This window comes from Lissotriton helveticus, chromosome 9 (assembly GCF_964261635.1).
Source record: "Lissotriton helveticus chromosome 9, aLisHel1.1, whole genome shotgun sequence".
Lineage (NCBI taxonomy): Eukaryota > Metazoa > Chordata > Amphibia > Caudata > Salamandridae > Lissotriton > Lissotriton helveticus.
This window is the reverse complement of record NC_136070.1, coordinates 75,086,821-75,110,640: the sequence shown is the minus strand read 5'-3', so window position 1 is coordinate 75,110,640 and position 23,820 is coordinate 75,086,821. Positions and strand designations below refer to the sequence as shown.

Here is a 23,820-nt window from a genome sequence, read left to right as displayed (position 1 = left end):
CACACGGTGGAGCATGGTAGAGCAGCTCCACGCACCATTCGTGAATCATGGATTCTTATCTTCAAGGGGGCCGGCATTCAATCTCATAATGTAGCAGCATCTCCAGCCAGTTTTTTGGCTCCCTGGCCTCCACAGGCCCATGTACCCCTTTCCTTACTGCAGAGGGGGCCCGGTACAGGATCGAGGGCGGGCTAACGCAACAGTCAACACTGCAGGGCACCTCTGCCCGCCTCCACGGTCACTGCTTCATACAAGAGAGCCCCCGTAGTACGACGCCGTCCTGCAGTCTAGTCTTCCGCCTGTTTTAGGCTCAGCTCCGCCGGCAGTCTCTGAACCCAGTCTCAGCACCAGCAACAATCTGTCCTGGAGCGTGTCGATCTCACTCACAGGTACTGTCCAGCCTGTCACCAGCCGTCTCAGCGGACCGCAACTCCTCAGCCATCCTACGCCATCCACCTTGCCCACCTCACACTCGGCTGGTGAAGCCGCACTCACCCAGTGTGCTGTAGGGACTTGCAAACGGCCCAGCATCCAACTCACAGGCAGCAATGGCGCCATTGTATAACCGCGCATGCTCCACCGATGATATTGCACTCCAACAGCGGAAGCCTCTCCACAGCTCGGCCACCTCCAACCTCTCCGATGGGCGCAGATAAATGAAAAATAACTGTTCCAGCCCGCAGAGCCTCACTACATGGCAGCCATCTTACAGCCGGGCTGCCTGGTGCCCCCCAGTCATTCTTGGAGTGGTCTCCCGCTCAAATTCAATCCCCCTATCCTTGTGCAAGACCCATAATTGCTTTTCTTTTACGAAAGCCATAAAAAACTGGCTCTATTCGCAATAGATGCCTACTGCTACTATGATGGTGCCATTAGTCTCTTACCTCTCAGTGCCATGATACCTTTTAGGTCACAGTTGCACTATAGAAATGTACCAAGCATGCCTTGTGGATGATCAGCTTTTTGTGGAGTTCTCTGGCATAAACAGTGGAAGGACTGTGCAGAAGAGGGCCTTGTCAAGGTAGATTGTCCTCTGCATTAGGATCTGCTACACACTGGCCAAGAAGCAGCCTCTTGAAGCTCTGCGAGCCCATCTCCCATCTCTGAGACTACTGTCACTGTGTTGGCACACAGAGTGCTTGGCTGCAAAGTGGGTGTCAGTGCATACATTCACAAAGCTTTACTTCCGTAACTCTATAGACCCTCCACCTGGTTAGGTACTGCTTTGGTAATTTTTGGTTAGAAGTATCCATTGGAAGAACAAATTACTTACCTTCGATTATGCTCTTTCTGTCTGACTGCAGATTCCTCACTGGCCTCCAATCTTCCTGTTGTGTAAAGTGGTCTCTTTTTACCTTCTAGAAAAGTCCCAAATTAGGAATTAGCAAACTGGTACCAGCAACTGTTCATGCTCTGCATCTTAGATCGTGGATATGGAAAAGACAAGAAGCTAACGTCTGTGTGAAAAGGTGGTGCTTGTGCGGCTCTGCCACTTGCACGGCGGTGTGAAGCCAGCGCAGAGCTGCACAGCAACTACTAGTGGCGAACAGTAGCATTGCTGGAGAAAAGATTACAAATTCAATCTGGCGCCTGAAGATTATTCTAAAATGAGGAATTTGTGATTAGATAGAGTATCCATCTGAAAGAGCATTCTAAGGGAAGTACCTTATTTGTTTTGTATTGTGATTCATTTCTGAGTAAGGAATTTCTGAAAATGAACTCAAACCTACACTTTCCAAATGATACTTCAGACACATTCAGAAGATTGCTGTGTACAAGCAGACTACATATGTATGATATGAGTAACTAGATATATATATATATATATATATATATATATATATATATATATATATATATATATATATATATATATATATATATTTTTTTTTTTTTTACAAAGAGTAAGATCACCAAATTACTCAACTGCAATTCTGACTACACAGTGTACTGCTTGATTTGTCCCTGTGGACTGAAATATATAGGCAGCACTATAAAAGCTACTAAATTGAGGGTTCTCGAACATATGAGGGCGATTACAACAAAAGACCCCAATTACCCTGTAGCACGTCACTTCGAGCAGAAACACAATAGCAACAGCAACCTACTGACATATTTCATACTGGATCAGTTGGTCAGAACAGAGAGAGGGGGCAATTGGGTGAAAAAATTGAGAACCTTGGAATCAAGATTCATTATCCAGCTTCAGACCAAGGCCCCGGGTGGGATGAATAATGAGGAAGAGATGTGGACACATATCTAATCACCCCACCTTACTCTAGGTGTTGTTTTCTTAGAATTTTGGATCCTGGATGTTGTATATATTCATTGAGGAATGCTTACTTCTCTCCATTACACTGTAAATATATTTTGTGAATGAATTTGTTATGATTCTTAGCCCATTCAGGGCATGACAACGGTGCAGGTTACGCACGTGAAATTTTGATGTGTGAACCTTTCCTGAGTATACCGATGTATGGTTTAATATGAGTTGAGAAGGCATCTAAGGTGTAATCAGAACCTACTTATGTGACACACATAGTATACTTTATATTATGAGTTGAAATGTATTCAAAGAGAATGAATGAATTTGCAATACTTCTCTAATTGATCTGTAAATAGCTTGAATTTAACATATAAATAATTTGAATGTTATTTTCATACAGCGTTATCCAAGGTATTATGGATATCGTCTTATAATTTGGTTCCATACAATTTTTTTTGTTACCATTATAAGATGGCCGCCGTGTAATTTTCGGCGAACTTCATGTGCCTTCTTTTGTGTTGTTGAGTGATCAACACGTGACAGATGATTACTGTGCTGGTGTTTAAAAAATGGTGTAATGCCAACGCGCGCTCACACTGACGAAGGCGGCAACGCCGAAACGCGTTTGTGAGCTCATTGCTTTTGCAGAGAAATTCTAATAAATCTGGCTTAACCACGAGATACTGGCTCTGTGTGCTCTCGTTGAAGGTGTATCCCGAGGATTGGGGGATTCCGGTGTTTACAATATATATATATATATATATATATATATATATATCTTGCCTAGACGTGCATCAAATAGGGAGCATCTGGCCACAGTGTGCCTTTATTGTTGCCTGGCAAGATTTTTTGGATTACATATAGTTCTGATGTGACATCCAGGTAATCCAAATGTTTGTTAAGGACTTTGGAATGGAAACCAACCAAAACCACCCTTCGAGATCTATACCAGCTGTGAGTTTGCTTGTTTAGCCATCGAACAGTAAATTGCAGTGTCATTTTCACAATAGCCTACATATTCTCTCCATCTTTCCAAGTTTGTGTTCTGTTGCTTCTCCTGATGGTGACAACACATACACCTGGTTGTAATCTAAGTGTATATTTGGAGAAAACATATACAGTTGAAAGCAAATTAGAGGGCATAAATTAGTAACAAACACATCTTTTTTATTTCCGAAATTCTTTATTGTATATATAAAAATATAATTTTACATACAGGGAAGAGGCTTATACATGAGTGGAAAGAAGAAAAGAGAGAAAAAAGAGAGAAAAGAGAAAAGGAAAAAAAAGGGGGGGGGGGAACAAACACATCTTTTTATGAGGAGTATTGATGAGGAGTATTGAACGAGATGATGATAAATGGGTCTGTATTTGAAAATATACTCTACCCTAAAAATCGGCAGATATCAGAAAATTGCTGAGAATGGAGTGCTCCATTTGGTAGATTTTCTATAAATAACTATTACAAGAACATTAATTCAGCAAATTTGCTTTTGTGTGAGAACAAGTTGGGGTGGATGTAGCCGTTGTAATGCACCCATCGAGGTGCATGGCCGGCGTCTGTGGCCACGACGAATGTAGTGGCACTGAAGATATATTTGCTGCATTATTAATGTCTTTTTTGCAAAGAGGCGATGTGGTCTTTTCCCTAAAACACCAGCAGCTGTTACGCTAAATGCAAACTGTTTTAAGCTTAACTCCTGGTTACCATTTGTTGCAAGAATTATGGAAGCGCAGGTGACCAATATCTAGTTATTGGAGGTACAATCAGGTTTTTGTCCTGAATGGTGGTAATACTTCATGGGTGTGAAAACAGCCACATTCATGATAGCAAGCATTGCAAACATTACTAAATCCGTTGGCATTTACACCAATATTGTCTATGGTCATTTGTAAGAGACAGAAAATCGGTAAGGCTCTGAGATGGAGGAGGAAGATCATAAGGCCAGTTTCTGCCTCTTATAGCTTGACGCCCTTTGAAGCCCGCCAAAGTGCAGCCTTTTTTCCTTGTCAACTTATCCTTTGCCTCTTTAATTAGAATAAATGACACATGGCATTTAATGTATGCTGATGGTGAACAGAGTATTTTGTGTGTTTTTTTTTAAAGAGGCGTTACATTTTAGTGTAACTGTAGTTAATTGAGTGGCAATTGTTTGATGCCATTGGTTGTTGTGCCTTGAGGATGACATTATCTTTCGCATAATAAACTGATGAAAAGGACAACATATTGATGTGCATTGCTGCTACCCTGCTGAATTCTCCTCCACCATTTTCCTTGCACCTTTTCTGGAAACTTGGGTTCTATTTGATTAGCAACGTGGAGCCTGAGAACAGTTTAACCTTCTAGCAATGGAAGCCTACGAAGCAGCTTGTGCATTGAGAATAATACTAGAGAGATTGTTTATTATTAAAGGGAAGGTCGGAGAACTTTATTGCTTCATATCCCAAGATTTATAAAAACAATAGTGGTGTAAATGGTTAGAAGATCAGCCCGAGAGCACAATGTAAATACGGTCCTCTTTAGATGGTTAATTCGTTCAGGAAATTAGAAGATCTTTGTATGTGGTAGATTGACATTTCCTGCTGTGACCATCCCTGGCGAAAAAACGAAAATGTAGTTTCGCTTTTTCTTATGAGTGCCTTAAAACTGCAGCTTAGCCAGCACTCTGGCAACTGTTCTTTGTTGTACCTTAGTTGGAAGAAGCACCACCTGATGTTTACATCACCCCATTACACAGTTACCTTTCTCATGAAGTTTATTAGATCATCTCTGTTTGTGAATACAATTATTGGAAAATGTACAGTTGCTCCTAAATGTTTAATTGTTACAGACTTTTTATTTAATTTACATTTCTTTGTGTAACATTAAAATCCATCTCTCTGGCCATGCACAAAACAAGGGAACTCCTTTTCATGAGCGTGTTGTATTTAGCAGACCCGATGTTAAAAAGAACCCATATTTTAACTAGTAAGCAATACTAACAAAGATCTTCAATTTCTAAATTCACAAAGACCCCAGAGTGCAAAGGTATATACTTACTGACTTATCACTGACAACATGCAGTGCTTTGCATAGGTTATTTATATAGTTCAGATACCAATGGTACCAGTTCCAGTACCTAGCCTAATAGTGATAGTCTTTAAGGCACAAGGTTGGTATCCTTGTCCTCATGTAGCCCTTTCAGTTTGTCTTTTCTGCACCCTCCAGAAACGTAATAGCAATGAAAGTGCTTTCTGCAGTTTTGATATTTATACTATGAGCTTTATTCCCAACTCTACTAACTCTTACAATACCCCTGTTGTATATGTGAGTTGTGATTTGCTATGTATATACATTGACACTGAATGCAGGAGGTGCCACAAATCCTTGAATACATGGAGGATGTACCAAATAAATTTGAACCGGACCATAAAGTCTTTATTGAAACGAGGTCAGGCACAGAGACATCAATACTTTTCAACCTGCAGTGTGTGCCTTCAAGTCGATGTTTTCATATAGTAACTTTTAGCAATTGGGTTCATTGTTCTGGTCTTTAGCATTTGTCTTCCAAGACATTTCTGACTGCCTTTTACATACTGATGATTATCTAAACCCATCTAATATCTGAAGACCTTCTAAGTCAAATTCAACTTCCTATCACCATATATACCAACCCATATTTCAAGGCTGTCTTAGCAGTTTAGTACACCTGTGCCATATAAGACATATGCACAGTCCAAAGGTCAGGGAAGACAAATATAGTATTCAGTATCCAAGGGCTACCAAAGGAAATCCACTATCTTATAAACAGCTAAGCCAGTCCAGGATCAGTGTAAATCTAGGCATTTCTTACTGTATATCCAATTGCCATGTTGGTCAGTCAAATAGAAACATCAGTGTCTGATGTTTGTAATAATTTACAGATTCTTTAGACTGCACAGAACTGGGCTTTTGCATATGGATGTTTTGACAAGACTTCGGACGATGTGTTGTCCATTCGAGTATATGTGCCTTAAGAAGGTTCACTGTTATCACACACACGTTTTGATCCAAAAGAGACATCTGGCTGCCATCTACCAGCCTCATATTTATCAGACTGTCCTCCGCTTTAGAAGTAAAGCACTACTTACAGATAGCCTCCTATGACATTTTATTGAAGGTTACTCCCTCCATGGGCTGAGTGTCAAGTGGGAATTTACGAAGACAATGTTCAAGTCTTCTGAAGCCGAACTGAAACTTGAGTCATTGAGCCCTCAGGGCTGACTCTCAAACTAAGAGACAATGCACATAACACAGGAGTCTACCTCACATCCGTGAGTTTCACATTGTTTACATGTATACATCTTGTAAAAGTGTTGTGTATGTATTGCATTACAGTCAAGAACGTGCTGTTCAGTGTGGCTGAGCTAAATAGATGTCACGCTTTGACACTGAGAAAACATGCTGTTAGGACACGTGTCCTTATGTTTGACTTTTTAGTTGTACATGGTAGGCATAGACTAGATAGTGTTACTTGTAACATATGCTTCTCCCCGTTAGTCCTACGGATTAAGCTATTCATAGAGGAAGGATCTATAGGTCTGTATGACTGCCATATGCATAGTATTCTGTGTTACATTGTGCTCAAATGGAGCACAGTTCTTGTTTTAAGTTGGGCATTGAAGCATTAACTCATTCCCTCAACACTTAACATTTCTGCCACCTAAACAGCCATTCACATATATGTTCCCTATAATATCAATTTACCTTTATAATTGATGTTTAAAAAAAATCACATTGACACTGATGAAATAAATGTTTATTTAATCTTAATATTTCACATCATAAATCTTAAAAAAGGGGCAATGTACCTTCTTAAAATGAAAAGGTCCATATTGCCAGAAGACCTGCAGTAGAAGGAATAGTTCTCTCACTGACAGAGGAACAGTATCCTACTTTGTCTTCTTAAATCATCTATCTCACCCTCTCAAAGCTACTCTTTATTCCACAGCTTAGTTGGTAGCAAACTCCAGAAACATGAACCATGTTATGCTGTCTCTTGAGCAACTCTACTTGTACCCTTTATAAACATGTGTAACCTTCAAAACTCTCTCTATAGCTTACTAAGTTGTTCACACAGAGATTGTGTCATACCTAAATTACAACCTGGACACATCTGGAGCCCTAAGAAATAAACAAGTGGGACAGAACGACATTTCTTATAGCTTCCTACTGCTAAACAAAATAAAAGCAAAACTGCAAGACATTCCTTCTCATGCATAGCACGTAAACGTTGAGAATAAATGTATAAGAACCACCCTTGAACTACTTACCTTCCACAACAAGATCAAAATGCCCTTCTTAAACTCCAGCTTCCGTATCTTTCCTGAGCCCTTCCAGTTCATTTGGTACCTCTACTCCTCTGTTGTGTTCTGATGTATTATGTCTCTATAATGGTTTGTCAAAACGCCGCAGTGGCTAGGGCCTCACTTTATAAATACCTTAAATAAATAAATCTTGATGAATGGGTGTACCGCATTGCCACTTAATTATCCCTGAAACTGTTCCTTCAAATATACTTTCATAAGATAACGTCTGGATAGCTTTAGCTTGAAATAGTAAATAATTTTAGGTTGTTGCCATTATGTTTTTTAGTGCCCGAAAGCAATTTATATTTATTTACATGTTTTGTGGCCAGTTTCAAGAACCTACAGTTCATAAATGGATTAGTTACTCAGATGCTTAATGAATCTGAGTGTTCGGTGAACTGTGCCACTTCAATTGGCGCAGGTACTGAATGCGTGGAAGATACGATACTGTACTTCTGTTTATTCCTTCGCGAATTAATGTGCATTCCTCTTTTATCATTGTAGATGACCATACCAAGACCTTCGGTGATGTCTACACAGTCTGCTTCTGAAAGCTTTCATTATGGCTTGCATATGGAGAAGAAAGACCGTGAGTTTCAACCCATGGAGCTTACTGTAGAGCTTGCATCTCCTCAGGAACAACTGGCAGGCTTTGTGTCATCTGAGGCCGCTCTGCCAAGCAGTGCCAGGAAGTCAGACTTGGTGCTTCAGTTTAACAGACTCAACCCGGAGATGCTGCAAAAGGAAGCTCAGGCAGTCGAATGTGTCAAAAACGAAAATGGTGGCCAAAAAGTGTTACTTGATCTGAGCAGTGAGCCGAAGCTGGAAAAAGAACATCAGAAAACTCCATTGGAACCTGAAATGAACAACCCAATGTCGGAGAGTGCCATTGAGAATCAAAATGAAAGCCAATATTTAATAGAGAGTTCAGCTTCCCTAGAACACTTCAAATGTATAGAGGTGGAGTCCACAGCTGCCAGCAGATTGGGTGAAGATTCCATGCCAAGGACATGCTATTTGGTGCCAAATAATAGGTCTGATCATGAAGCCCAGAAGCAAGTGAATGTTGAAGCATCTGAAACAGGAGTCCTTAGCAGTCATGCTGTTTTATCAGAAGGAGAAGTAGTGGCAGTGCACGAGAATGGCTTCCATGACAGTAGTGAGGCATTTGATGATAAGTTTCCAGGTGAGCATAAGGACCAGGGTACTCCACTGCAAGACAGAGGAGAGCACCAGCAGCATGTTCAGCAAAATGGAGATTTCTTTCACTGCCCTTCTGAGAATGATAGTTCACTACAGCTGAAGAAGGACTCTATACGGTCACCCTTTTCAGTAAGACACAGCCGTATCCCAGTTTTAGCACAAGAGATCGATTCAGCATCTGAGTCTTCCTCTCCAGTTTCTGCAAAAGAGAAACTTCTCCAGAAAAAGGCTCACCAGACAGACTTAGCTAGGTTACTTGGTGAAAAAAGACAGTTAAAATCTTTCCTTGGTGACCTCCCAAGTGCCTCGGACAAGTCACTGCAAGAAAAGACGCCTCCAGCAGGTGTACCATTGTCTGAAGAGGAGATGCATTCATGTTCAAGATTGTCAGCAGAACTCAATGGCAGGCAGGCTGAGGATGTGTCCTTGTCACCGGGCAGCCCTCAGTCCAGAAAGAGTAAAATTCCAAGACCAGTGTCCTGGACTAGCAGTGACCAAGTGGGCAATTCTGCTGGAGCGCAGTTCTTCCCTCGTCCCCCTCCAGGCAAACCACCGACTCGTCCTGGGGTAGAAGCCAGGTAAGATATTTGGAGAGATGCTTGCTATTTCTTGATTTTCAAAAGGAGTACATAATGTCATCCATGTTTGCTTAAAAAAAAAAGATGTTTATGCTTAAGTGGGAGAGAAGAGCTATGTGTATAAATATTTAATTTGGTGCAGGTTTTAGTTGTTCACCGTTTCCATGATTTTGTATTTGCTCCAAGAATGTGTGGTCTAAAGGTCTGAAGAAATGATGTAAACAAATTGACTCAACCACAGACAGAGATTTCAAAGGTATACACTTACGATATAACACCCACCTCAACTCTACACCCATTTGCAGGAAACACCTTTAAAAAAAGCCACTTCCAATCAATATTGGAAGTGGCTTTTTTTGTTTAAAGTCAGTATTTGTAATTGTGTGGGTTTTGTTTTAGGTTTCACTGTTGAGGTACCAGGAGATGACTTTGGCACCTTGTCAGAAATTCTTGGGAATGGCGAAAAACACCCTTACGGTTTCAGAATCACCTATGGTTAAACAGCAGTACAAGTTCATCCTTGAATCATTTTCTGAAAGCACTCTCCTGTTATCCTTCAGCAAAGCCTTACTTGAGCCCACAGATGCCTGCCAAAAGAGCTCCTAGTCCACCTGTTTAGATTTGCCTTAGCCCTCAGAACATTGTAGCAAGACTGTGAATCCAGAGTGAGAAAAATAACCTGCTGTGGGCACAGGTCACAGGGATAGATGAGAACTGACATGCCCTCAGACCTGGCAGGAACTCTGCAGGGTACATTTAGAACTGTGGAGTTCACACTTTGCCCTGAGAAGTGGAAGGCAACCACAATTGTAATTATATTGTACATTATTTTTTATTTCATGCTATCCTAGACAATGCTATAGTAAATATTAGAACCAAGTTAGCACCAGCGAAAATTAAAAATGGAAACAAATAGAAAATACCTAACAGTTTTATTAAGAGCCAATGAGCCTGCTTTTAAATATCTGACGATTTAGTGGAAATGTACACCCTTTCATACCTCTCTGTATGTGAGCATTGCTGAGTGTACCCTATATCATTCCATTGTTCAGAATTCAGTCATGTAGTATTGGGAAAATTACAGAATTTAAAAGAACAATGTGATACAGTTATTCTTACACATGATAAATTGATTAGCAGGCGTTTACATATAGCTGAGTGGAGCCAAATAATGATAAATTATTAATGTAGTAAATTTGTATTCATAAATACAGTCTATGCATGCAAATCAGAATTAGCATACAGCAATGGAAAACTTTCACAGCATGAATATATTTGTGAATGGCCATTTAATTTCCCCACCAGAAAGTTCGGGGTCGTTACATGGAATAAAGTCATAAAGCAGCGGCCTCCATCCTCTGCTGTAGTGAGAGCTACTGCTGATCAATTAACTTTATCCTGAACTACTAACAAATATAATAGCTGTTAGAGTAATACCACCTGAGACAAGGTCTTCAGATTGTGCTCTTCATTAAGCTCACTCAGGCGTCTACAGCCCTGCACTTCTATTACTCCGCTCTTCTTCCCAGCACTGTGCTCATACATAAAGTGTGACTAGCAACGCAGGTCAGCTTAGTAACCTGTCAGCTGTCGGTCCCTGTATACGTGTTCAAGCATGTGGCTTTGCCATTGGTTTGGCTAGCTATCACTATCCGAGTCTGTAGCGCATCAGTGCTATCTCCTTCCATACGCATGAGGCAGCATTACTATTTTCCAGACCCTCTGAATCATGCACTGTACTGGGCTCTGTGGTCCTTTCTTTGGAAAAGCAACCTAGAATCTCACCATTAAATTAAGGATCTTACCATTCTGAAAACCCAGTTAGCACCTGAGTTGCACACAACCGGAAATACCTAATTCTTTAGGTCTGCCCTGGGGCCAGGATACCCTTAGGGTGACAGTAGCGCTATACAAGTGCACGTTACATTACATATTGAACAGCCAATCCGTGTACTGTATTGTAAATAGGGCTGCATTAGTACTTAACTATGTTTATCTGATTTTGCCATTTCATCAGTGCTAGTTTTTGGGATTGATGCTCCATCCACTTGACCTCAAAAACCCAATGTTGCTGTGTGCATTCTCCTCTTTCCTAACTTGGCCTTGACTTTGGAATTTGCTATGAATCATGGGTCTGCTGCAACACATTCAGCATCTTTGTGTTTCAGTATCATCTCTCTTACCCGCCCAATGTGGAATTAGAGGAATTCTTTCTCTTCTAGATCCGCACTCAAGTGAAGTAAAACAATGTGGGCAGTCTGTAAGATCCTGAATATTGACAGTTGTTGAGCTATCAGTGGCTGTCCAGCTATCCACTGGAGAACCCCGTTATAGACGGTGTACTTGCTAATATTCTCATCTTAGCGATTTTTGAGAAACCATCATATGCATTCAAAAAAGTGAGAAGACAGAAGAATAGATTGTCCCACTTGATCTAGCTGTTGAATGGATGATATACCAGAAAAGTGACTTGTCCAAAAAGCTGGCCATTTTCAAAAGTGAATTGCTCCAGCTGCTGGAAGAGGTTTATAGTTTTTGCAGGGGGTAAGAGAACCAACATAATGTCTTAGTCTGAAGACTAAACGGGCAGTCCTAAAGTGTCAGTAGCCTGAGAACCCGTAATGTTATATGGTTAAAGATTATGTGGCAACCAGTTCCTTAAGAGAATGTTTGAATAGGCTTATGTTTCATTTCAAACAGTGTTAGCATTTCTAAAGGCAACATGTTTCCAACAAAGTTGCTTATTGTTCCCACTTGCACCCTCAACATGGTGCTACATTTCTTGTTATGGCTCCCTTCCAGTTAATCCACTCTTGCCAATTACTATTGTGAGCTATGAAGACCAGTACTTCCAGCAAGTCTTATCAAGGGATTTCTGTTTCAAAAGATTAATTTACCAATCTTCTTTCCCTCTCGACTCTCTAAGATAAAGAAATGTAATTGACTAAACTGCAACACAGCGCTAGAGGGGATCGATCAATATTTCACAGTGTTTGCTGATCCAAGCAGGGGAAAATTGATTAATAGGCACCACTTTTAAAATGAGTTGTTTTACGCATCAAAACCTACTGTGAGTTGGCAGAGGAGGTTGGTGTAAGTATCCTTGCGCATTCTATAATTGATCAAGCATTCCACATTGGCTTCGATTCACTCTTTTACTAACCATAACTAACTAGATATTTTGTCATGAGCAAAACCCAAATTCTTCGCCAGTGCTGCAGAGTTTTCTAGTGTTTGCTATGGTTTCCTCACTTTCTTCTGCTAGCCACCACTCCATTACTACTGCAGCTACTCTGCTACTAACACCATTCCTACTACTAGTACTGAATCGATTTTCTACATTTGCCACCGGAGGAGAGCCGCATGCTCTGGTGACCTCATAGTTGGATTACACCAACAGTCTATATCTGGGGCTGCCAGCCTACCTGATTCATAGACTACAGGTGGGTCAGAATGCGGCGGCGAGGCTAATTCATCGGGTTCCCTTCTATCATCATATCTCCCCCCATTTGAGACAGTTACAATGGCTCCCGGTGGCTTGGAGGATAAAATTTAAGGCGCTGACCTTCGCTTTCCGAGCCATGTGGGACATGGGCTCAGTCTATCTTAAGCTAAGGCTCAGCCCATATCGACAAGAACCGACTCCGAGATCCGACTACCAGCATCTTCTCTGCGTCACTCGATATGCCAAGACTTGACGATGTGGCAGGTCCTTCTCGGTCAGGACCACAAGATTGTGGAACTCTCTGCCAATTCATTTGCGTCAGATAGAAACGGAACATGAGTTTAGAAAGATTCTAAAAACCTGGCTCTTTCGGCAGGGGTATTTCTGTTTGGTTGGCTATTCTCTTGCTGTAGCCTGCGTAGCACCTGGACACCTCTGGCTGAGGTAGCTGTGTGCTTTACACATGCCTATTGATTGTTTGATTGATAAAGCAATCAAACAATTGTGTGTGTGTGTAACTGTGCTTTTAGTGACTTATAGAAAGGATATTAAAGTGTTGCTACACCCTGATATTAGTTAATCCATCAAACAGAACTGGGGCATCTTGGAAAAATGTCTGTGTATGGCAGGCTTTGTATGGTTGGCCTTGTTGAGAATTGAATATGCAAATAAGGTATATATATTTTGGAGACTGAAAACTGCGATGAGTGTTTTCTATAAATCAAACACAAGGAGATGATGGACAGACTGCTTAAACTTTTCAGATGCTCATCCCCAGTCACAGATCTGGGTTGAATCGATCATCGTTCTTTAGGTCACTTCGCCACCCCAGTTCAGACCCAGCCATATGCAAATCAGTCTTGACCCTGTTCATCACGGAAACAGGCCAGCCTGAACTGCCAAGCTAGGTCTTTCCTGGACTGGAATCAAGCATCCTAGGACCGGTTTCGGGCTAACACTTATCAGCCAGGCTAGCTTGAATCCAGTGGCAAAGGGAGCACATCTTGACATACCCTGACAACTTAGGGTGAACAAAGCAAACACAAGGAGATGATGGCCAGAGTGCTGAAACTTTTCAGACACTCGCCCCCAGTCACAGATCTGGGTTGAATCCATCATCGTTCTTTAGCTCACTTTGCCACCCCAGTTCACACCCAGCCATCTCCTTGTGTTTGCTTTGCTTTGTACAAATGACAGTCTTAATTTGATGTCTTATCTCCTTCCATTTGGTCCATAAATGCCTCACTTTAGAGTTCTTTATTGCTTAGTCCTATCCTTTTTGGTTTTGGCACCCTGTGGTGTTTAAAGATCAGGAGAGGAGGTGTGACAGACCTTGTCATACCATCAATCGTAATTGCAGTTCATACAATGTTTTAGAATATTTCCATAATTAAATTCCCCGATGCAGATGAGGCAGTGAAGGATCAAGTGTATTAGCCCTGAAAAGTCCATTCTACCTTTTGGGTCTTTGGGGCTTCAAAAAATCAGCATGTGTTTAGTCCTTGGGTCTTTTCTTTGGAAAATGAACCTTGGCTCTTACCATTAAATTCAGTATCTTACTGTACTGAAAACCCAGTGAGCAACCGAGTTGCAGAGAACTAGAATGACCTGATGCTGTGCATTAAAATTCTTTGGGTCTGTCCCTGGGTCATATTGAATGGCCAGTCGGTGAATTGTATTCTACAGTGCTGTAGTCTTGCAGTATTTGCAGTTTTTGGGATTGCTTCTCTACCCACCTATCTTCAGGAAGGAAGTGTTGCATTCTCCTCTTTCCCAACTTGGCCTGGACCGCTGAGATGTGCCATGGATCATGGGTCTTCTGCAACACATTTAGCATCTTTGTGTTTCAGTGTCATCCCTCTTACCCCTTACCTCTTACCTGGGTAGGGTTCAACTGGGGTCCCGAGGACAGGGTGCTTCAAGTCATCTGGATAAAAAGGCCTTCATTGTTTAACAGTTGATGCATGCACAGCATATGGCTCAGATGGAGCCAAGTTTTCTGGATCGCAACTGAGGATCCCTGTTTGCCTCTTCTAAATCAGCCGATTATTTAGAACCTAAAATTGGGCAACTTTTTCTTTTCACTGTTCCTCGTTCTACTTTTGCACAATTGTAACAGTTCTCAACAATGCAGCTGTTCCCTTTCATTTTCCTTTCATCACTGAACAAAACTCAACAAAATGTAGATCTCTATAAACATTGGTTTTAAAATTCTTCCATTAGTAAGCATTATAACTAATTGTGTGTCTAGAGCACTTTTACATGGTTCTATGTCCTCTTTTTGTTAGCTCATTACGTTTTATAAATGTTTGAAGTAGCACTTGGGTTCGTCCACTGTCCTCGGGACTGTGGGGCAACTGTGCCATGTGTCTGTTCTTTGGCTTTTAGAAGAGGTCCTGAACAGTAATTGCACAAACCATTGCATTTGCTCTTCTTGTCATCAGCACAAGTGCACACCTCATACAGTGACTATTTCCCTGCTTGTGTCAAGCAGACAGTTTCACACAAATCACAATTAATTACTAAAATAAGATCATTCGATATGTATTTTCAAAATATAGCATGTCTAAGTTGCCAAGCCACCCCTGACATGGGGAACCTAAATGTCTTACTTCTTAAAATGTTATTGTTAGGGTGAGGGAATCTAACAGTGATGTTTTAAACAATATACACTGTCTTTATATCATCAGGCCTTGTATGTGCTGTCTTTCTATATCATCAGTCCATGTATGTGCTGCCTCTCTCTGTCGTCGGGCCATGTATGTACTACCTCTCTGACATTAGATCCTGTTTGCGCAGCTTAGCATGCCACTCGACCTTGCATGAGCAGTTCTTTGCCATCAAGCTTTGCATGTTTTTTCAATCATCCAGGCATTGTACATAGTATTTCTTCTCATGTGTTACATAATCACATTCTGATCTTTCTGGGATATATCCGGCCAGATCAGACCACTCCGAAGCCTGCCTATATAGCTTTACTTTTTGGAGGAGTAATGTCAGCACCTCTGCCCAGCCTCTATTAAGCTGACACTGCTGTTTTGTTGTTTTAACTCCGAGTTTTTTCCTCTAATTTTTTTATTTTCCACTTTGCACTCTTCGCTCATGAGATTTACTTGATCAGGTGGATTTTGCATTTTGCACTCTTCGCTCATGAGATTTACTTGATCAGGTGGATTTTGCATTTTGCACTCTTCGCTCATGAGATCTACTTGATCAGATGGATGATGACATAACATGAGGCTCTTCCCTGCCTCCACCTCTAACAGCTTCTCCTGAAGGGTTGCCTTTGCAGACCACTTCTAACTTGGTGAAACACAAACAGCCTGGTTCCTTATACCATTGATTACCATGTATTAAAATTTAAAACAATTTTTCTTTGACTTTTTATAATGCATTTTGTCAACAAAATATGTTGGCCCTTAGGTGACTTTAATAATGTGCAGGTTGCTCCCATGTGTTCCCTAAAATTGAGTAGGTGACATACGTAGATGTCCATCCGTAATATTTTACAAACAAAAGAACCCTACATAAAGAGCAAACTAACAGATTTTAGATCTACTCAGTGGTGGACAAATCGATGTAAAAAGGATTCTTGAGCTGCAAATGAAGTATTCATTTAAGGTGAGTTAGCTTCAGAGACGAGAGGCCTAACTGTTCATAGAATTGAGCCAGAAACTGTAAGCTGGAGGCAAATATGAGAAAATGCCAGGCAACAAAGGGAATACTGCAGGCCAGTGATAATGCAAATAGACCAGAAGACTACTGGCAAAGCTGCTCTACAGGGGCAAGTCAGTCTACCATCAGAATGGTCAGTCTGACCATCAGACTGGGACAAGGGAGTATTTTCTACAGATTGGAAACAAAGCAAGGAGAAATATGGGTTGGAAACAAGGTAGAGATAGAGATTAGTAGCATGGCAAACTCAAAAAATGTTTATCAACCCATGGGGCCCAAAGGCGCCCCGGCAGGAGCAGCCATTCAAATATGAGGCGCATGGCCTCAAAAAACTCATGGAGTTGGGCAAGTGTCGCTCTGGGAAAACGCGGAGCCGACGCAGGCACTGGCTTAACCGTGAAACCAGGCTTCGAGTGTCTACGCTCCCTCTTTTTGTCGGCCAACATACACAGTGATGTTGAAGACCTCTTCGACTTCATACTTTTTTTTCTTTTTGTGGGACTTACCCGAGTGACCCGAAGACTTGAAGTGCAACAAGGATTGTTGACTCCACGACCGATCCTGGGACCTTTCTTTCCAGCTGGATTGAGAGCATTACGGCGTCGCTTGTCGGGCGGCAAAGAACATGAGGCACCCCTCCCTCAAGGCCTTGGTTTTCATAGCAGAGCAATCGGTGCAGGTCTTTGTGTCTTGGTCACGTCCCAAGTACCAGAAGCATACAAGGTGCAGGTCCGTCACCGACATCTGTTGATTACCTGCGCCACAGAGCTTGAAGCCGGTCTTCCTAGTGGATATCCCTGCCACACCAAGAGAAGTATTCTCAAAATAGCTTTGAGAAAGTGTTGTAAAAGCAGTCAGAAAGTGACTGAAGGGAAGCTCTCTCCGAATCTGCGTTGACTGGCGCGGAGAGAAAGGAACGGATGTCAGCATGCTTAGGTTCCACCAATATAGGTACCGCACACGTCACTTCCGGCATGGATGACGCCACGCGGAGCTGAAAAACGCCACCTACTGGCGCGCAAGAATACTGCTCCTGAAAAAAATTCCGGATCCAGTCTGATGCCTGGGGATAATTCTAAAATAAGAAATCTGCGGCTAGATAGTCTCAACCAATTAAGTTGTTACCGAGGGTAAGTAACTTGTTTGTTATCACTGACCTATTCACTTAACTATAACGTTACTTTAACCTTTGGTTTTTTTCAGTGAATTTCTAGTTTGTTTTTTTTTAACATAAAGTAGTAGTTTATTACCATACATAAACAAACCCCTAGGTGCGCACATCTTTCAGCTGTGCAAAGCAAGGGGTTGACTACAGTGCCTTGCCTGTGGTCAACCCACCTGGAAGCACGTGCCCACCCCCTTTCCCCTCCCCGACCTGTATTCAGCCCTGGGCACTCTATCCCCTAGGGACAAAAACATTGCTTAGGGGAAGGAGTACCTTGCAGGCGCGCTCCACGACCCTTGAAATGGACCTGGGGACTCCATGACCCAGGGCCTCTACATAAAGTACGTCTTCCCAAACCATTATAAACCCCAGGGAGCCCACTCCGGAGCTGCATTTTATAAGGGAAGGGGGAGACGCGCGTCACCTTCCTTGAGCTGTTATAGGCCCCGGAAGCCCACCTCCAAGGCAACTTTAACTACTGGGAGGGCAGTCCCCTCCCCAAGCTCTTTTTGGTTCTGGGGATCCCCTCTCCCGGGCCCAGTTAAATTAATATGGAGATAGGGCTGCAGCGCGAATTATCTTGTTTCTCACCTTGCCGTGTGTTTTAAAAATGACTTTTTAATTGTTATATCGTTTTTGTTGCTAAAATATTGAATTGCGAGTTAGGAAAGAATCCCTTTGCCTACTGTTGTTGATAGGTCCCGCTAAGCACGGTGCCCGTCTGTTAGAGCGGACCCGTGCAGTGGTTAGCGTTCAAGCCTCTCCTCTCTCCCTTGCACATCACTTCCGCTATAAAACACCGGATTCTACGTCCGCGCCTAGTGTAAAGATTGGGCTGCAGCACGAATGAACTTGTTTCTCACCTTGTTGTGTGTTTTAAAAATGACTTTTTAATTGTTATATCGTTTTTGCTGCTATAATATTGAATTCCGCTATAAAACCCCGGATGCTGCGTCCGCGATACGGGCGCGCTGGCGTCTCGCCAAAGGCAAGCCCGTCGGTACCTGGAGCGCGTCCAGCTCCAGGACCCCTGCACAAATTCCCAGGATAACCTACTACCGCGACGAGCTTTTGCGTTTCAATCTTGGTGAGTGTTCTGCTCGGATACCTAAAACTCAGCCTAATAATTATTGTAAGGTAAAGTCAAGTCCCTCTAACTCCAGCACGCTAAGGGTATGTCAGTCAATATAATAACATCAAACCACTAATTAATGGGCAGGACAAGTTGGACTTGTACCATAATGCTCAACTACAAAAGCAGACTGCTAATTATTTTAAGGCCATCAAATGCGTTCTGGTTAATGCCAGGTCAGTAATGAAACACAAAACTGACCTGGAGTGCCTTATCCAACTCGACAATCCAGGTTTGATTTTCCTAACGGAAACATGGGCAAATAACTCCAGTGACCCGGCTTGGAACTATGTAGTTCCATCTGACTACTTTGTCATTAACTAGGATAGGATGGGGTCTAAAGGGGGAGGGATAGCCTTGATATATTGTGCATGTTACAAGGTGACCATGACACTAGAGCCGCAACTGAACGCAGAGGCAATGTCTCAAAGTATGAAACTTAACAACACTGAATGCTTCCAAGGAATATTAATCAATAGACCCCCAGGCCCTAGACAAGCCTTTATTACCATGCTACAAACTCACTTGGAGTCATGCTTTAAGGAGGGCTCCTTTCGCTGTTGGGGGATTTTAATTTCCACTTGGAGATGATGAGTAACCCAGACACCGTAAGTTTAATTGACATCAGGCAGGCCATACCTTGGATGGTATTTTTACCAATAGTGCTCACATCGAAGTCACCAGCTTGTTGCCATTACTCTGGTCTGATCATTATGCTGTTACTTTCATGATCAATCTTTCATACATTAACACATTACGTAGAATCCGACCTCCCTCGAGTAAAGCACGGATTTGGAAGAAAATATCACAAGAAGAGCCAACTATGGCCCTGAAATCACACCTGAACTGCAGTACAGATCCTAATCAGGCTGCTACCGATTTTAACAACTGGGTAACGCAGGCAATTAATCCGTTAGCCCCGGTAGCTATTAAGACGCCTAGAAAAAGACTGGTTTCCTCTCCTTGGTATTCTGCGGAGCTAAAAACAATAAAAATCAAATGCAGACTTAAGAAGCGTATCTGGCGATCCTCCTACAGTTCAGATCATAAGATCGAATATGGACTAGCGGTAAAAGAATGTAAGGTAGCAATAATATCAGCCAAGATAGCATACTTTACATCTGAGATCTTGTAGACCACAAACTCCCCAAAAGAATTATTTAAAACCGTAACAGCTCTGTCCCGATGCTCTAGAGCCTCTGTCTTTGTCCCGGACCAAGCTTTCGTGGACAATTTGGCATCTTTTTTTCGAACTAAGGTTCAATTGGTCTATGATGAACTTCAAACTGTAGCTGAGGCTAATAGCACTAACCCATTGAAAACATGGTAAAGTTATTCCAGTCAAAGTAACCTCACTCAATTTTCCAGTCTGGACGGAAAGCAAGTGGTAGATCTACTTTCCCAAACCAAATCGGGGTCCCCTCTCGACCCCTGTCCTCCATTCATTCTACATCTGGCAAAAGAGGAGATAGGTGTTTCACTGACCCCGCTACTAAATCTGGTAATAGGTACAGGGATTTTCCCTGAAGACTGGAAATTGGCCTGTATTAGGCCTATCCTAAAAAAAACTTCACTCAGTCCCCTGCAGGCAAAAAACTATCGACCTATTTCCTGTTTACCTCTGCCTTCCAAGGTCTTGGAGAAAGCCATTAATCTGGAATTAACTGCCTACCTTGAGGCCAACAATATTCTTGACTCCACTCAGCACGGCTTCAGAGCTCGGCACTCAACTGAGTCAGCTCCGATTATGGCCACTGCGGAGATACGGAGGGTTTTGGACGAGGGGGGTAGGACGGCCTTAATACTGCTTGACCTCACGGCAGCTTTCGACACTGTAAACCATACAGTGTTAGTAAATCGATTGCAGTCCGTGGGTGTCAAGGGTAAGGCCTTGTCCCTTCTCTCCTCTTTTCTCGACTCCAGGGAGCAAATAATTTACTGGGAAAGTCCGATCTGAAAGGTTTACCCTCCCTGGAGGAGTCCACCAAGGTTCGGCACTCTCGCTCACTCTATTTAATATTTACGTAACACCGCTGGCCAGATTAATCAAAAGCAATGGCCTGGCGCTTGTATCCTACGCCGATGACACGCAAGTGATAGTGTCATTGAACCAAAATACTGGTACGTCAGCAGAGCGGTTTCGGGACTGCCTGTCCTCTGTAATAGCATGAATGCATGTCAACTTTTTTAAAACTCAACACTGAGAAGACCGAGATTCTGGAATTTGGCAAGAAATCCTCCTTCTGGAACCAGTCTTGGTGGCCTCCTGAAGCGGGAATATGTCCACAGCCAGTACCGAAGGCCAGAAATCTCGGTTTTATCATCGATAAAGAGCTTACTTGCGCCCCTCAGATCAATCAAGTGGTTTCCACCTGCTTTTTCACACTTAAACTACTGCGCAAAATCCTCCCATTCATCCCACTTTCTCTTGGAGTTAAACAACTCAGCAAACTTCAGTCCCTCCAAAATGCAGCAGCCCGAGTGCTGTGTGGCCTACCTACTGGGATAGGGAACAAGGGAACCCTACTCACTAGGAGCCTGGGTATAAAGTTTTAAGAAAACAACAGCGGCTCCTGTGGATAAATATATATCTTTTTTGATAAGTATGAAGCACAATGGCAATGTGGGTGGTATGTGGATGTCAAGGAAAGAAGCTGTATATACACTTTTTGAATCTGATCATAAATTCGCATAGTTTATGTAAATATAAGTAAACAATTTTTACAAAGCTTCTGCAATATTACATACATACAAATAATAAAGTGATGGTGTGTCCCAAGTGAATATGTAAAACGAACCTATACTACTAAAGTGAGAAGTAATAGTGTATAGAAAACAGGAGGTTTCTATTTTACATTTTGTTTTATTGGAAATAGGCGACCTAGTGACGTATAAACAATCAATATACCTAGGCATCACCCCACTTCAGCTACCATCAAACAACTCCACTGGCTACCGGTGAGACGTCGGGTGGAGTTTAAAGCCTTATGTCTAGTACACAAAGCTTTTTATGGGGGTGGTGCGCACGATGTACGATCACTATTCCCCTGTTACATTCCGTCGCACTACCTTAGGTCATTGGACACTGGGCTGGTTCTTCCTCCTAAGTTAAAAAGGGTCAGATGGGGAGGTAAACGTTTTTCATTCTTGGCTGTCAAATTATGGAATTCTCTCCCCTCAACGCTCCGACTCCAGCCTTCTCGTACCATCTTTAGGAAAGCTATCAAAACCAGGCTTTTCCTACAAGGTTAATGTTAGCGCAGACATATCAATCTTTTACACCTAGCGCCAAGACACCTCGGCATAAGCGCGCTTTATAAATACTTTCAGTAAGTCAGATAGGGGTACACGTTCCTCCTCCCAAGCCTTTTTCAGCCCCGGAACCCTTTGTATTTAAAAAGGGACTCCTGTGGGATCATGACAGAAACTGGCAATTGTTTGGGAGGATTTTGGACCCGGGGGCTGAGGTGGGGTCCCATCTGGGGCCCCCCCCTTGGAGCCTAGATGGGCAGGGTATCCCTACCCTCTTATATATATTTTTTATTTATTGCATCAGGACTCAGGTCCCCAAGTCTTGTAATTGCTGCCAGCAACATTTTTCTTATGCGAAATGGCCCAAAGGAAAAAAGGTCCCTGGATCAATCAGAACGCTCCATTTTTAAATTGGTGCTCCCACAGAAGTTTTTCGAGCTGAACCAAACGTCTAGATATCAAATATGTTTTACCTTTAATTTCTATTAGAAACGATTGTACTGATTTACACCAAATCACAGAAAGCACAATCTGTGGACCAAGGTCTAGCTTCCTGCCAAATGTGGTATTATTCCGTTTAGCAGTTTTTGCATCATTCCTCCTTAAAGAAGTCCTATGAAATATGCATGTGGTGTTTGCGATTTGGAAACCCCCCCACCCCTTTTTTCTCGGCCCCTGCTTAACGGAACAACCCAAAACTTTCCATGCACATTATAGTCAAAACGTAGCACCTTTTTGGAAAGTTTTGTCGAGGTTCGTCAAACACAGCGAAAGTTATTAGCAACACATAAAAAGCTTTTCCAAAGAACATCTGACCTAAGTAAAATTACCCAGCGGCGACTGCCACTGGGTGATATATATTTAAATATATAACATTATATCACTTAAAAACATTAAAAAAATTACTTACCTGCGATGTACAGGACCATGATGAAAAGGTTCAAAAAACAATCTTCAACCTTGATGTAAAACCTGTGATGCACTGACTGCGATGTTAAGGTAGCACAGCCCAGTAAATCACTGTTTTAAGTACGACTTTCAGCTTCTGTTGAACTTGTTTCCTGCAGTTCACAGGCCACAGCAGCTGATACTTCTGTCTTGCCCTCTGATTTTGGGGTTATGAAGGCAGTTGAAACTATAGAAAGTAAACATGTCTGCTACAGATTAGGCTTCTGTGGTCCCGTTTAATATCTGTCATTTCTAAACCTTGGATGTCCTCCAGCCTCACAGTAGCAAATAAGAGACTGTTCAGGGACTAGTGATATGGGACCTGGGATGTCATCAAGGTGAATTGACATCATTGGCTGGGGCCCTTCATTGCAGATGTGGGTCACTATATTGCATGCTTATGTCAGGATAAGTTAGGAACAGTAAATATATTACCTATATCGCATTGATATAGTGTCATACAGACTCATTTGCTTTTTACTAAAGGCCTATAAGCCCTTCAAACCACTGGCCATCAGTGAGACCCGTCTGATGACCATGAAAGTTTTGTTTTTTGGTACTTCCTTGAAAGTCGGTGACCTACTCCCTTTTTCTTGTCCTGAGCCCTATGGTGTTTTTATAAGGATAAATGTGTCGTTTCCTCTAACCCCCATATCCCACCCTATTATCCTCTCAGATTTTCAGGACAACCAGGTTTCTGTTTTTCCTTTATTGTTCTCCAATTCATCCTCCGAGGACTCGTTGTGCTTTGGATGTTAAACATTGCCTTACATTCAACCAGAGCAAGAGTAAGAGCATTAGACTATCCAGCAGGCGGTTTGTCTTCTG

The 23,820-nt window shown here is 42.2% G+C and overlaps 1 protein-coding gene across 1 annotated transcript in view; it reads left to right on the top strand.

Moving 5' to 3' along the window:
* Positions 1-23,820, top strand: part of TTBK2 (tau tubulin kinase 2) — a 631,485-nt gene that overhangs the window by 592,241 nt on the left and 15,424 nt on the right. Inside the window, exon 15 of the mRNA XM_078659515.1 lies at positions 8,099-9,375. Coding sequence (XP_078515641.1) covers positions 8,099-9,375 — 1,277 coding nt within the window. The remainder of the gene's footprint in view (positions 1-8,098; positions 9,376-23,820) is intronic.